Genomic DNA, 15615 nt, shown 5'->3' on the forward strand with positions numbered 1-15615 from the left:
ATATGAAAGACGAGTCGTCATTAAACCGTTCCACACCGGTAATCACGTCTCATCAGTAGTACATCTATACACGCCGTATATGTAGATTAAGAAGCGGGGCGGGGACAAGTGGGCAAAATCTTTTCGGCATCATCACATCCATCCAACGATCGGCAAAAGTTTTGTTCTCTTTTTCTTTCTATCTTTCTCAGTTTTCCCATTCGCCGAGTTAAATCACATTCGATGCGTTGCAAACCAAAAACAAAAGACTTTTTATTGAAAAAAAAATAAATAAATAAATAAAGTCCAGTCGTTCTTGGCTAACAGACACGTCAACTTCGATGTTAGATTGGTCTATACGAGGAAAAGAAGAAGAAGAAGAAGAAAAAAAAGCCAACTTGGAAGAAGTAGGAAAGGAAAAGTTTGAGGCAGCCGTCAAAGGAGCGATGAGAAGTGGTCGGCAAATGGTTCTCACCGCATGATGTCGAAAACCCCCTGAAAAAAACCAAAAGAAAAAAAAAAGGAGTCATGGTTGATTCTGTTAGCCCGTTACGTCGAAAACCAACGGACGTACCATATGTGTATAGTGTATATACTAATAGTTGAGGGTTATTTCCCTTTTTTATTTCTCTCTCTCGTTCTCTCCTTCTCTCTGTGTGGGTCTTGTTTTGCCCATTTTCTATTGCATACTTTGAGCCGAGTATATACGAGTACGGGCGTCCGTCGATTGGCATACGAAAAGTCACAACGGCGCTTCGTTGACGACTGCAAAGCTTGGATGAACATGATCTCTCGACTCTATAATCATCTCGTCAATGGGGGGTCTGCTGCTTTCGCTTGGCAGACATTTTGGTCCAAGTCCACCACCAACAGTCGAAGCCTTTCTTTTCGTCTCTTTTCTTTTGGCTTTTTTTTTTTATATATATTTATATAATATATTAAAAAAAAAAACGATAGCAGGATGCATATGCTTTTTCTTTCTTTCTTTCTTTCGTTCTTTCGTTCTTTCTTTGCGTGTATATGTACTCGACGTTTGCCGGAAAATGCTGGGGATCCAAGTGCGCGCTGACTTCACATGGCTGTGTACTGTGTACTGTGTACTGTGTACTATAAGCGCATCAGCAGCCATATAGGGAGGGAGTCGATCGTTGAATGAGGGCCCTTCTCCAATTACCACTGGCCTAGATCTAATGGCCGTTGATGCCTCCAATCACACAGCAATAGCGTCTCTATTTGTATTTTTCCTCGTTTCTTTTTAATCGTGGCAGATAGAGCCCACCGGTTGGGACATTCTTCCGCATCAAACGACAGTCTCCGTTCCTCATAAAAGAGGATGTACAGTATATTATGCAGCGAATAAAGCCTCTCCTATGGCTATTATATAGGCAGTAGGCTGGACTGGGAAATGTTCGGAAATGTTGAAAAGTCGATGTCTGTTTGGTTTGTTTTTGTTCTTCCATTGGAAACGAGCGAACCACCGTTTGCTGCGCTGTAAGGTGAGACGGGCGTGTCGTCACAATTGGCCCTGATGCCCCGGCTTGTACTTGTATACATAGCTGGCGATACATGTTGGATCGGAATAAAGAGACGGTGCGATACAAGAAGTAACAGTCGATCGGCCAGGAGTTTGACAACGCGGGCAGATGGCATTTCTGTTCGAAACGCTTGTTTTATTTTTTTCTTTTTCGTTTCGACTCTTTGACGGTTGAGGTTATATTGTGTGTTGATGCGATGAGAACGACGTGGGTCAGCGTCTCTTTGCGATCGGAAAAGAAGGGGCTGGGCTTTTTCTTACTCAGATTTTATTTTTAACTGACGAGATGTTTGATGCCAACGCGTGATAATGGGGACGACGAATCGGCCGTGTCGTTCGTGTGGAAATCAAAGCGCCTTTTTATCATTGGATTCGAATATTTAGTCATGACCTGAAACAAGGGAACGCCAATCAAAACAATAGTACCAAACTTCTTCATTTCGGGCGTGAATGAGTGCGACAATCACGAACTTTTCATTATCCCAACAGATCATGCGATCGCTTTTTTTTCCCCCGTCCTCGTGTAATCGCAAACGAGAGGGACATTGGGTCCGTCGTTGTATGTCAATATAAGAGGAAGGCCACCTTGAGCGTTTTAGATGCATTGCGGCGGATCATCTCGAATGACTCGATATAAAAGAAAGAAGAAAAAGAAAAAAAGAAAGAGAATCATGGCGAGTTGGGTGATGACACCAACCGATAAGGCAAAGAGCGCACGTACTGCACATCTTCGATGGAGGTCCGGCACCAGCTCCCCCTGGCTATATAGGCGATATGCTGTACAGTAGGTACTATATCTGTCTAGGCGACTTGCAGTCAAGCAATGGAAAAAAAGAAAGAAAGAGGACCTAGGATATGATTTGTTGTTATCAGGACTCTACATCCATCATCATCGATATGTGATGCGCCCGTATATTGTGTTTCTCGTGTGTGTGTGTGTGTGTGCGCCGGCACGCTTCCCACTCGAACTCTTGGCCTCCACTGTGCGGTTTTATGTTCCAGTAGCAGCCGTGTGTAACAACCTTATCGAATGACAACGGAACACACACACACACACAGCACTTGTCGTCGCTTTCGTCTTTGTGTTTTTCGTATCAGATCGACTAGAGCAAATCGTTGTCTTGTCTTTTCGATTAGTTGTGAATTGTTGGCAATTTTTTCGGCTTTTATTTTGTCCTGTTTTGAAATCATTTCGTTGCGGCTATTTGGGGATTTGCAATTCCAACAGTTTGATGAATATTTTCTCCGTTCGTGCTTTGATTTTGTTGGAACGCTTTCGATTCCGACGGATGGATGATCACATTCTCGTTCTTGTCCAACGCTGAGACCGGATATATTTTTAAAAGGGTGCCACGTGCTCCATATTTTGTTACAACACTTTTTATTTCCTTTTTTTTTTTTTTCCTTTATTTCCATTTTCCTGTTCATCATCGTCGTGGATGCGCGTGCTGCGCAAAGTCGATCACATTTCACGTCTCTCTTCCGGCCCCACACACACACACACGCATTCCGAGTTCCGTCACTTATCAGAACCCTATATAGCCTCTCTCTCTCTTTTTTTTTTCAAAAGTCAATTATTATTAACCTCAGAGACCGATGGTAGATTGTGACTGCAAACGATCTTTGACTGGTTTTGCCTCATTGCAGCAGCAGAGTGTACGGCATGTCGTACGCAATGTATATAGGGAGATCCAGTGACACGAGTCGTGCTTCTTTTCTTCAGCTGGCTCGCGCCTTCCGTCTCTATTCATCGCCTCATCAGTTTATCAAATGAGGGAATATCTTGCGTGCTACAGGAAAAGAAGAGGGAGAAAAAAGATGAGGAAGTTTCCCTTGCGCGTGTTATCAAGGCTTTGCCATCAACGTCTCAACAATAGACGCGTCTATCCCCTCTCCTTGCCTGTCCTTCTTTCGTTTTATTATTATGATTTTTCTTTTTTTTTTTTGGATGTAATAATAATACAATATTTCTCCCCTTTGAGGCTTGCGAGATGGGGCGACGTGATGGAGATTTCAACAACAACGCGCATACGAACGAAAAGAGGAAAGAGAAATCACCACCCTAGAAACCTCCTTCTTCCTTCCTTGCTCCTTCTGTTGTGTCTATCAAAAAGGCGGCCGGAGAGGGGCGACGCTCTCAGCACAAGCGGGAGGGGGGTAGTGCTGAAGAAGACGGGCGGATGTGGGAGGAGACGCGTCGTCGTACGTCGCCAAAAGCAAGGGGAAAAGAGAAAAAAAAAAATGAATAAAAGAGTAAAAGGAGCCGAGACGCCCCTGTGATCTTTGAGTCTCAGCACGGGACAATAAAAATAAAAATAAAAAAACGAGGAGAAAATTACAATAGGGAATCGCCGAATAGAAGAGACGTCGACGTCGTCGTCGTCAATGCTCGGCAACCTGTAACCATGGCGTCTTTCCGGTTCACCACCATCAATTGCGTACGTTTACACATACGCCTCGTACCTATTTGTCTTTTTTTTTTTTTAATCTTTATATATATATATTTTATTTCATTTGCTATATACCGGAACGAAGGGAGGGTTTGCTCTATTATCGTATAGACGTAGCTACTATGGATGTCCCTCTTCTTTTTCTTCTTCTTATTATTTTTATTTTTATTTTTATTTATTTTTCTATTCTTCTTCTTTTGATTGTTATTAGTTGTGCTTTAGGTTATTTATTTGTTAATATTACCTGATGCTATATTGGAATATGGCATGAACTTCGCCGGGGCGCAAGCAACTACTAAGTTCTCGTACAAATGACTTTGAGGCTCATATCTTTTTGTGGGACGGGCCACGAGGCCAAAGTGCAATCGTTTCCGCATTTGTTTGCCTGCTTTGTCCATATCCACTTTAGCATGGAACGGTATACATAGATATATATATATTGGGGTTGCCGAGCAGCGGTCATCAAATTGTCAATAATGATGTTGATGTATTCTTTTCCTTTTTTTCATTTTATTTTTGTTGCGTGTGTGTGTGTGTGACGAGGCTATATATTAGCAGTCGAGGGTAAATGTTAAGGGGATCAATGCCTGAAAAGCCATTCCTGAATTGCAACTACACAAGAAAGATTTATTTTTTTTTCTTTTTCAGACTCTGCAAAAATGAAGATCCTCGACATTTGATTTGCGACTTGTTTAGCGTTCCTTTACGTAACGACGAACTTGAAAGTGTTACGTCATAGTTGCGTCTGTGCTAATGGCATCACATCATTCGACATTGAAATTTCAATCATAGCCATAGCAAGGAAAGGAAGTATTAGTCGTCGTCTTATACAGCAGGATCAGCGGAAGTGCAATCTGTCCATTGGAGTGCAGATGTTATTTTTAGAATTGCGTAGTCTACGTCATGTTTCATTCATATATATAGGCATCGGGAATCAAAATTGTTATTACCAATCATTTTATTGAGACCCCTTTTCTCTACCCCTCCCCTCCCCTTTTTTCCGGAAGCGGAACAGCTTGTCCTCTGTTTGATGATATCTTATTCTTCTTCTTCTCAAAGAGGGTGGGGGAGGCGTCGCGTCGCATCTCGACGGTGTGGTCCCAGGTGTGCCGGCGAAATAGGAAGCACGTCGCGAGACGTCTTGGCCTTGGTTGTATAACAAGGCAAGAGGGTGGGCTTCAGGCAAAAGAGGAACTCGGAAGTAGGCTGAACCGTGCGTCTCCCTCTTTTCAACGCCCAGCGACGCTCCCCTCTTTACATTATATAGACTCTTCTTTTCTCTCTGTGTTTTTCTATACGCCACCGTCCTCCGTCTGGGTGTGTCAAAGTCTACATTCAGAAATGAAATGAAAACAAAAAGTGCGCGGATGCAGAGAGGCAGGAGGGGGCAACCCCCCCTTTTCTATTTGAGAGTCTCCTCTTCCTCCAAAAAAATGTTCCAGGCACAGCAAACACGAGAACGTGTGATCCGCCCTCTGTAATAGCGGAAGAAGAGGTAATAGAAAGAGAAACTTCTCTTATTTCATCATCACTTTTTATTCCATTAAAAAAAAACTATAGATGTAGTGTATTTTTCCTTTCATTCGCTTGCTTCATATAGGATATATCGGACAAAAGTCAGCAAAAGAAGAGGAGTATCTACTGTATATCAAAGTTATGCTCGTGTTCTACATCCTCGGTGAACAATTCCGGCCATGTGTACGTTTACATGGAAGGGAAAGAGGGGCGGGATTTGAACAAAAAATTCTGACTGAATTGCATAAGCGTTAAATATAGGGTAGATATGAGTGTGTGGAATATTTTGCTGCTCGTTCCAACCACCAACGCTGGAGAAAGCAGATGAAAACATGGTCAGAAAATTACATAGTTATCGCAATATGCGATATGTCGAAGTTAGCGAGGGACAACATATAATCGTCGTTTGCGCCAAATAACGGAACGAACCGCTGCATTTTGGAACGTCAACTCCGCCCCTTTTGGAGCTTATGGAAATACTCAAAATCCGTCCAGCGCCTATTTTACAGTACGTATTATAATAGCATCCCATTTTTTATTTTTATTATTATTATTATTATTTTTTATTTTATTTTTTATTGAATATTCGTCTAGACGTTATCCGCCCATGCAATAATAGAGCTGGCAAGTCAAGCTGTAGGGCCGGCCCCGTTTCGAGGAAACCTATATCAACTGGGAAACGTCAAAAGCCAATAAATGCATAGCCTACGTTCGAAAAAAGAAGGCAAAAATAATAGTAAGTCATCACACTAGATGAATCCTGAACGTCAGCAGACTCGTTATGCAATATGGTTCCCTAAAGTCGTCATACAAGCGCGCGCTCGGTTTCAAGTTGCATCCAGGACGGCAATGTCCGTCTATTGTGATACGCCAACCATTGAGTTCGTGTTCAAGCTATGCATCCGCAGAGTAGACTAATACCGAAGGTAAAAATCAACGAAATATCTTTCCCCTTCAAATGTTTTAAATGTGTCTTAACGTTTTAATATTTTTTTTGCTTTCATGGCCTCACACAAATAATTCAAGTAAAAACAATGAATTGGTGGTGTTTACTATTTCGTATGGGTGAAAGGTATTGTTCAAACAGTTCATTGATATTTTGACTTAAAAGGGGTAAATTTTATTTGACCAATGTGCTGAATAATTGTGCCTTTCATACGTAATGTTTTCGTAGGCCTTTGATGGCAACCGAGTGCACGCCCAGGTGATGATGGAATTGCATGTCACTGCAAGCGCTGAATAGTGTCGTTGTTAATAATTGACTGCTACGACTATGTTGGTGTGTAACGCAACCCATTTTTTCTCGCCCAATCGCAACCGCTTTCAGCAGATTTTGTATCACGCCATGCTCGAATAGCAGAATAGGAGACGACAGTTTCACGAAAGTATCAAACTATCCAAAACTAACAGCAGCATTTCCTTCATCGCATTTTCATTCAGGTTCGTAATATGAATACCTTTCACATGGTTGTTGCATTTTAATGTTTCCGGGTTTTTTCTTTCTTTTTTCTTTAGAATTATTCTGTAACATTAAAGCACATCACTCATGAACAACAATAAAAATTCAACAAAAATATGAATGTCACGCCAACTGATTTGTATTTGGATAGATGGCGCCACAAGGCGACAATTGGTAAACAGCCGGTAGTCGCTACAGACGAAATCTGTACTATGACAGAAGTAAAAGTCAGAGTCATAGCTCATATAGGTCATACCTCTGAGGTTTTTTCTTTTGCTACAATGAAATTTGCCGCTTTTCATTCCAACTCAAAGCTTCGCCTTTCTCCCGGTTACTTACGGAACGCCGTTTGACCCACTTTTTAATTGACAACTCTTTTTCGATAGTTGTCCGTTTATTTAGCAAATAAATAGATAATTTGTACTGCCATCTAGCGGTCAAAAAAATCACTTGAATGAGTGATTTCAATAGACGACGCCTTCAAGGGAGGAGGAGTCAACGACAGATTGTTTTGTATTCGTCGATCGATTATTATGCCGTTGCAACCAGCAGTCCAGCACCTCCAGCAGTTTCACCAACTATTTTGTTTGAGGGTAGCACATAGCAGCAAAAATGGAGGTCTTCAGATATGGAAATTTTTCTGCTGCTTCATGCAACACTATATTTACATTGTTGCTTAAAATCTTTCAAAATCTTGTAAGTAGCTTGGGGGAAACCTGATCTGGTAGACATCGCACCACGCTTTGGAATATTGGAAATAATTTAATTGAGAGCATCGCGTTAATTTTGGTTTGACTACCAGGTTTTATTTATTTTTGTTTCTAACATGCACTTTGTTTTTGCTTAAAAAATTTAAGTTAAAGAAGGCAGTTCTTCCCTGTATTATTTATCACAATGAAATTTTTGAAACTTTTACAGATATTATTAGGCATCACAACGATTTCCCACTAAATGTGTAGATTTGTCTAATTTTTTTTTTCAGGCATTTGGGATGCTTTTAATGTGGTGTGTTGGCAAGGACATCTACATTCTGTGGTAGTGAGTGATGCCACAAGAAGCCTGTCTTTTTTCACGAAGAAGTTGAGCTTTAAATATCGGCAAGACTCCTTTGATGAATAATAAGGGTTAAGGGGTTATGGGGTTTCCCTTCTATGTAGGGAAAAACCAATTAATTATCGGCGCTTTGTAAGATACGGCAATGATGCACGGTCTTCCGGTCCATCAGCTGAGAGTCAAACCACATTGGATTTAGGAGCTATTTTCATCATCCAGGAATTATTATCACCTTGCTCTTAGACAGGAACCTGAAGCCTGAACAGTATGTTTTATTAATCTTAATGCTATATAAATTAATGTCCTAGTCTTACATTGTTTAGGTATTAAGGCTGGAATGTTAAGTACTCATCCGTGGGTGGAAATCTAATTGACAAATGTTCAAATTGGCCAAATATCTTGAGACAGAAAAAACATAGCATAAGTTTTGCAAAAAGGTATGTTAGATAAATGGAAAGAGGGTATTATCAAATCAATTCACCAAATAGTTAAATATGTTTTAGGAAAAAGGAGCTTCTGGCAAGACTGTTCGACAAAAAAGTCTGGATTAGTTAAAACAAAAGTTTAGGGTGAAACTAAATGTAACTTTCACTTCAGAAAGTTAAAACCTGAAATACCCCTAAATTATTTTATTGTTTTCTTTAAGTAAATTGAAACATAAATTGATAACTCTTTTTGTTTTTGCCACCAATTAATCTTGTTCTTTAGGGTACCCTATGTTGAACTGTGTTGCTGATGAAACATCCCCTTAAAGGTAATTACATTAAGGTGTTACCTGCATTATGGCATTCCAGTAAGATCTTTACTCGTTTCGCTATTTTCCCCAACAGACTTCCTTAAAGATGAAGTAAGAGCCTTAGGTCGCTAGCTCGATCTGCTCGCAGAATTACTAGAACGTCATATTCGTGGTAATAAAACTTAGAACGTCTGCAATATTAAATTTTTCACTATTTTAAAGGAAAGCTGCAAACATATTTTCAGCATTGTAAAAAAAAAAGGCGTTCATTCCCTTCAACCAATTGTTAACCCGCGAGGGTAAATAAATAAAAAATGTTCGCTTAAAATCAATACTATTTTCAAAGGATTTTTGAATTTTTAGTCTCGTAGGAATCTCCCTTACGCCACTTTAATTGTAGCTGACAGTGACTGTAATTATGGCCCAATTAACCCATGGTTATCAAGAGCTGCCCTCTTGGTTCTCCGACATAGAAACTTCCATCGTCAAAAGCTTCCAGGTTTGTTATGGTCGTAGAACAGCAGACGACGGAGGTGAGGAAGTAACGAAACAAATAAGAAATTCATATATTTCGTTTGAAGTACGTACTACTCGATTTGAACAGTTGGCGGCGGAATTTTACCATCGGGCAGAACCCAATCGGTCGAAGCATTGAAAATGTCGGACCACTGTTGATGAATTTTCACCAGCACTCTTCCACAAGACGGACGCGAAGCAAACGATGGCGAAAGAGATATGGACTTGAATTGGTTGTTTACAACCCATGGCTATTCCTCACTCCAGGATTAGTATTATACACCTTTTGCACTTTTCAGAGCGTTCGGAAACGAAATTTGTTGCTAATGGGTTTGCTGTTGACAAGCAAGGTTTGTTATCAAACAGCACGCTGTACATTGCAAACCCCATTTTCTTACTTTTCTTTTCTACAGGGAAGGATTTGAATTTTTACTGAACTAGACAGGAATGAAATTTTTTGTGGCTGGTTTTGTTGTTGACAAGCAAGGTTTGTTATCAAACAGCATGTTGTACATTACAAACCCACTTTCATACTTTTCTTTTTTACAGGAAAGGATTTTTTTACCACAGTAGACAGGATATTTATTCTAAATCCCACAATGTGCTGGTAATAAATCATAAGAAAAATGCCGAAAGGATTTCGCTGTATTAAGTATATGTATCAGCAAAAATTTCATGCTAACTCGTGTTTTTTTCTTCAATTTAGACTACAAATCGTAATGAATTAGAATAGGATTTTGACTGAGGCTGGGTGCTAAAACAATTAATTGGAAGCGCGATTGGAAATATCCATGATTTATTAACGTTATCCCATGTTACGGTATTTTATTAAAGACAAATTGAAGTGCATATCTGGGCTCTCTTCTTTTCTGTGGCCCTGTTTCCCCTTGACTCATAATAAGCCCGTAGGGGGTCATGCCCCTACTGTACGGTATATATAAAAACAACATATATCGAGGTTTGGAGGGCTCTGGCCGGAAAGGGGACGTGGGGGTCCTCATAGTTCGATGAAATGCTTATGGAGGGCTATGTCGCTACCCACAAATCCGAATTAAAGGTTAATCGCTCCTGTAAAAATGTTCCAAATCTTCAGCTCTTCTTCCGGCTTCTCTTAGCCAAGCACTGGGTAATCTCCCCGGTGAGTCAATTGAGGCAGTGTCTCCCCCTGCCTTGGTTGACAGCAATTTTTGAAATGGTTTTTTAACCTTTTAAAAGTTGCAAAATATTTTATCATGTGGAGAATTATCAATACAAATTTTGTTTTACATTAATTTTGAAAAACTTGTTTGTCATATTTTCTTTGTGTTCGCGCTCTATGAATTCCTGATAATTTACATTTTTTTCTTTTAAGGATTTGACGCTGCTGAGATGGCCACTGATGTGCAGTTCTTGTACTGCGAATTCCCGGATTGCATTTGAATTATTGCCGATGACGTCTTAATCATGAAGTTGGTACTTATCTGTTGTATGTAGTTGGACCTCATATTTACCAGAGTTTTGTTTACCTGCAGAATAATTTTGAATACAATCTTTGTATATATCGGATTATATGGTGTATTGAAGTAGTTTCACAGAATTTAATTTAACTCTTTCGGGTATCGATCCCCCAACTTTCGGTGTGCATTGCCGATGCTCAACCGTTGAGCCATGAGTTATATTTAATTTTTTACTAATATTAGAAGGCACGAAAAGATAATAAAGGCAATTTTTATAGGCTCGTAAAACTATGTGCTAATCTGAATAATGTTACATAAGGATCATAGCTCTTTGGCAGAGTGTTGGTGTACGGATCAGAAGGTCTCGGGTTCAAATCCCGGTGGAAGTATAAAACATTTAACGAAGGCATATTGTGTTGCATATCAATTAGATGGATTTATTATAGACATGTTAGTAGGAAATTGTCTTAAATCATGCTACAAAAATTATTCTAAGTCCAAATTTGTTAACTCAATTAACACGAAAATGTAGAGAGCATATTAACATGACTTATAGCTTAGTGGTAGAGCATCGGCACGGTACGCCAAAGGTTTAGGGTTCAATCCCTGAAAGAGTCAACTGAATTATTAAAATAATGAATAGTTTCAGTTGAACGAATATATATTACAATTTGATATACACTTAATATTGATCAAGGATTATGAATGAGATCCCTCGACTGGAGATGACAATGGTTAAAGTCCGTTGCAAGGTGTTCAAGTAACAAATTACTCAGTCACGCCGATAAATCGGAACAATTTAACAAAATTTATTATTGGGAATTGTATTAAAGGTTGCCAAAATATCCGTCCCATTGCTTCGCAATGGGGAAGTTTCTCGACCCGACTGGCACCTGGGAAGGTAGACCTCTGGGAAGGTTGGAAGCCCAGGACATCAGGAACCTACGTGGAATCGAACCACGGACCTTGGAGTTGCTAGGCGGATGCGATACCTACCTGGCAACCCCCCCTATATCCCCCCCAATGATATTTGATCCCGTATGTAGAACTTTCCACAGTTACCTTAATGTGTTATAGATTTAGATTCTTATGTAGTATCTCTCGTAGCTCAATGGTAGAGCGCTGGATTGGAATACGGTATACCTTGGGTTCGAATCCCATTCATGTGTAAGAAAATTCAGCATCCTTGATTGATTACCTGTAGAAAACTTGTTATATAAATAGCATTAATTATTTTTTATTTACAAACAATAAATTGAGTAGGATTAATCACCATAGTATGTGTTCAACTACAAGTTCTTCATCTGAGTTGAAATGATAGTAGTATGTGCGACCAATAGCACCTTTGTAGAATAGGACTTTACAGCTCTTTGGTGAAGGCACTCTAAATTTAATGTTAGAGATTATGTAACTTATAAGTCATAATTTTTTCCGAAGACGTTGAAATGCTGCGAACGTTTTATTTTCGCGATGAATTTATTTTTACATTAGAATGTAACGTGACTCTTTTGGGAATCGAACCCTAAACCTTCGGCGTACCGCTCCGATGCTCTACCATTGAGCCATGAATCACACATTTGAAGGTTCAACTTTTACCAGCAGTTTAAAGGTAACATGTTCACACTTGTAATAATTTAGTTGCCTAGGTAAATTACAATAATGCTTGTCGGTGATAACGCCAATAAAGTGAATCAGCAAACATATTGTGTACTTTCTACCTCTAATGGGATTTGATCCACAATCATCCAGCGCCAGAATCTGATGCTCACCCATTAAGCCATGATTCGTACGTGGACACGCACAATACCTTCTTGTTGCTTAAACGCAAACAAATGTAAGCACTCCATGTTTTCAAAAGTTAAGTGTAACAATAACATTAAGCAGAATAGACAAAATTTGTCTTGACGTCAGTTTCCTTCAGCAGCACACTCGATTTCTAAGAATTAATATTTAATGATAAAGCGCGCTCGTGGTATTAGGCAAATATCCGGGTATCAAATAATTTGGCAAGTTACAGGTAATACAAGAGTTGGACTTTTCGGTTTGTAAAATTGTTCTATTTGATACATACTTTTTAGTTCCAATCTTCTCTAATTTTCGCCATACAGGTACAGCAATTTGGGCAGTATGCATCTATTAAATCAAAAGATTTGTTTTTCATTTATGTTTGACCGACATAAAAAAATTCCGGATTTGTAATGGTTGTAACACGGATATTTTCTTATTTATGTCCAGTTACGTTTTTTATTTTATTTATCGCTATCTTCCGTTATTGTCACTTCGTTTTTTGGTTGTATCCTTTTCATTTTGGCATATTTGATTCCACTTTTTGCAACTACGACCATAGATGCGACAAAAAGCAAGAAGAAGCAAAAGGATCCAATGTAAGGTCCTATCAAGGTAAAATGAATCCAACCCAACAAGCTGTCAGTCAAATCGGCACTTACACCGAACCACATCACTGGCATGTAGACTTGTCTGACGTTTTTGAGGATGCTAATGGCAAGAAATAAGTGTAATAGAAAAATAAATATGTATATCATGAATGAGCCGGGGAGAATTTAAACTTACCTTATGCCTTTTATGGACTCTAATAAAATGTTGATTTGGAAACGAGCGGCGACTTGTAACGGAACTGCTGTACGCTGCAAATAAACAAGTTTTAAGGCCATTTTTTCTTTTTACGGCCTCTCGCTTCCACAACAGTAAAGATGTAGTACCGGTTCGAGATCGACATGGAATTCGTGTAGTTCTTTTTGGGGATTCAATCCTTCTACTTGATTTTGTAAGAAAGAGTCCGCCAAATAATAGTGAGGAAATGAAACAAAGGCAGGGGCTCCGTAGCGACACGTTGACGAGTTGCTGACTCCTGACAGGTTAAAGACATCACCCGACCAAAAACACCAATTGTCTGGATTTTCCTGTGCACTTGCAAACATTCGTTCTGTACCAGCAAACCGGTAAAATGTGACGCCCTTTTTCGAAACATCTTGCGTATAGTCCAAAGTAATAGACCTGATGACAAAGAAACCGCCTACGTTACAAGATTTAGCTAATGATTTTTCAAACCAAATGTATACCTGCATAGATCGGTAGAATACATTTCGATGCTTGTTCGCTCTCTTCTTGGCGGCCATCCTTCACCAAACGATCCGTTGACCATTCCACAATACGATTCGTAATACCTTCGGATCAAGATAGTGAAAAATATAAAAAGCCCACAACAAATTATGTTAGCTCATTACTCGGTTTTTCGGGTATAGTTCCACATGTCCATCACATCGAGTTTACTGATATCATCCACACCGGTAAAAATATTAAACACGCCGTCATATGTTTCTGACCCATTGCGCTGCACATGTCGTAAAATTTAAAAAGAAGTATTTGAGCAAATAAGTACGAAAATAGATTGTACTTACTTTATAAAACCAGCCAAATTTGTCATATCCGGGTGGAATATCGAGATAACCTGGTGGAATCAGCTGGGAAAAATTCAGTAAAGGATCTGAATAACCGGCGAACAAGAGTTCGTTCACCGTTTTCGTCACAAAAATTTCGGTGTTGGTTTTTCTAATGAATGCATTGAAGCCTGCTTTGATGAATTGTGGCTTGAACCGTATAGTATAGGCTGCGCTCTGTCAAGTTGAAATACAGGCTGATTAGTTCAATGTGTGCGAGGTCGGTCGAATATTCAAGTTACCAAAAGAGGGACGTTAAGGGTAGTGATGGGGTCTTCCAAAGATCCATTGCTCATTTCTTCAACATACTGCCAATATCTCTTCTGCTGGAACTTGAGAGTGAAATTGTCATATCTCTCCACATTCACGCGTTCGTGCACTTCACTGAAATTGATATTCTATTAGTAAGCCTTTGAACACAAGCAAAGTTTACATTACGTGTAGGTAAAAGGCCCAATTTCTTCAACGATGGGCTTAACTTGAAGATTGAGGACATCGTCACTGTTTGTCACGTTGTACATGTAGAAACGGATGTACATCGGGACTGGCGAAGTTTCCCAAAATTTGTACATAATCGTGCCAGGCTGAAGTCTCAGTTGCTGTCATTAATGAACAAACCAAAAGAAATAATGAACAAAAGTATAAAACGAAAAATTGGCAATAAAAACCAATTAATGGCTCGGTTAAACGAATGTGCAAAAACAAGAAGTAACTGAGCTATCCAAAGTACCTGATCAACTATGAAACTGACGAGAAAAGGAATTCCAACTGCAAAAACCACTCCAATGATGGCACCTACCATGCCGAAGATCCCCCAAAAGACAGGTCCACGACTCATGTTTTTAACCGATGTTTTGTCGAATGATGTCCAGACTGTTCGACGCGCCGAATCTCATTGGCAAACAACTACCTGTATGTCTTTATATACTTTCGAGTTGTAACGGAAGACGAATGGGATTATCACTGAGCGACCATGCAATGAACAAAAAATAATAATCCAAAGGTAACTACTAAAGTAAACGCTATAAATAAACGTTTTGACTGTACACGTAACGAATGAGGTCGTTTTCCTGGCTCTGTTCTGATAAATGTCGATACTTGTAGGACTTTGAACAAAAAAAAAAAAAAAAAAAGGGATAGGCTTACCTGTCCCAGGCTAAAATCTGCAAAATGAACGTATTAATGAAATATAAAATTTCACCTGTGCTTTAATCCATGGTATACTTACAAGGTTTCGTTGAGTGCGATCGCACTGGTATGAATTGTACCTATAATTTGGTAACGATTTGTGACTTTGTTTTCGTGAAGACGAGATTTTCGACGAACACGTTACTTCGGAACTCGTGGCACCAGTAACTTATCCAATCACCTGCCTATCGAATTTTATCACCTTTGCTTATATAACGGCATCAAACGATTAAAATGCAAACAAGAGAAACAGAAAACCAATTTAAACGTAGTAACACTTTAAAGGGGGCA

General features: G+C 39.5%; 1 protein-coding gene and 1 long non-coding RNA gene across 5 annotated transcripts; one reads left to right on the top strand and one right to left on the bottom strand.

Annotated features, from left to right (window-relative positions):
* Positions 1-6415: 6415 nt before the first annotated feature.
* On the top strand, positions 6416-10091 carry LOC116924375. 4 transcript variants are annotated; one of them, XR_006647721.1, is made up of 12 exons: positions 6416-6591; positions 6653-6918; positions 6994-7739; positions 7920-8255; positions 8314-8427; positions 8494-8744; positions 8821-8898; positions 8972-9025; positions 9090-9592; positions 9656-9729; positions 9792-9849; positions 9949-10091. It is a non-coding gene; the product is annotated as an uncharacterized LOC116924375 (long non-coding RNA). The 4 variants fall into 4 exon arrangements; XR_006647720.1 differs by having other exon boundaries at positions 6422-6550; XR_006647719.1 differs by having other exon boundaries at positions 6416-6918.
* A 2622-nt stretch (positions 10092-12713) lies between these two features.
* Positions 12714-15217, bottom strand: LOC116925362 (protein croquemort). Its single transcript, XM_045174802.1, has 9 exons — positions 14867-15217; positions 14575-14735; positions 14379-14520; positions 14098-14313; positions 13924-14030; positions 13759-13863; positions 13399-13693; positions 13250-13323; positions 12714-13174 (listed from the first exon to the last, which is right to left on the bottom strand). Exons 1-9 carry the CDS (start codon positions 14972-14974, stop codon positions 12928-12930), a joined length of 1455 nt encoding a protein of 484 aa, XP_045030737.1. The 5' UTR covers positions 14975-15217; the 3' UTR covers positions 12714-12927.
* Positions 15218-15615: the final 398 nt, after the last annotated feature.

Source organism: Daphnia magna, linkage group LG6 (genome assembly GCF_020631705.1).
Source record: "Daphnia magna isolate NIES linkage group LG6, ASM2063170v1.1, whole genome shotgun sequence".
In the NCBI taxonomy this organism is placed as follows: domain Eukaryota; kingdom Metazoa; phylum Arthropoda; class Branchiopoda; order Diplostraca; family Daphniidae; genus Daphnia; species Daphnia magna.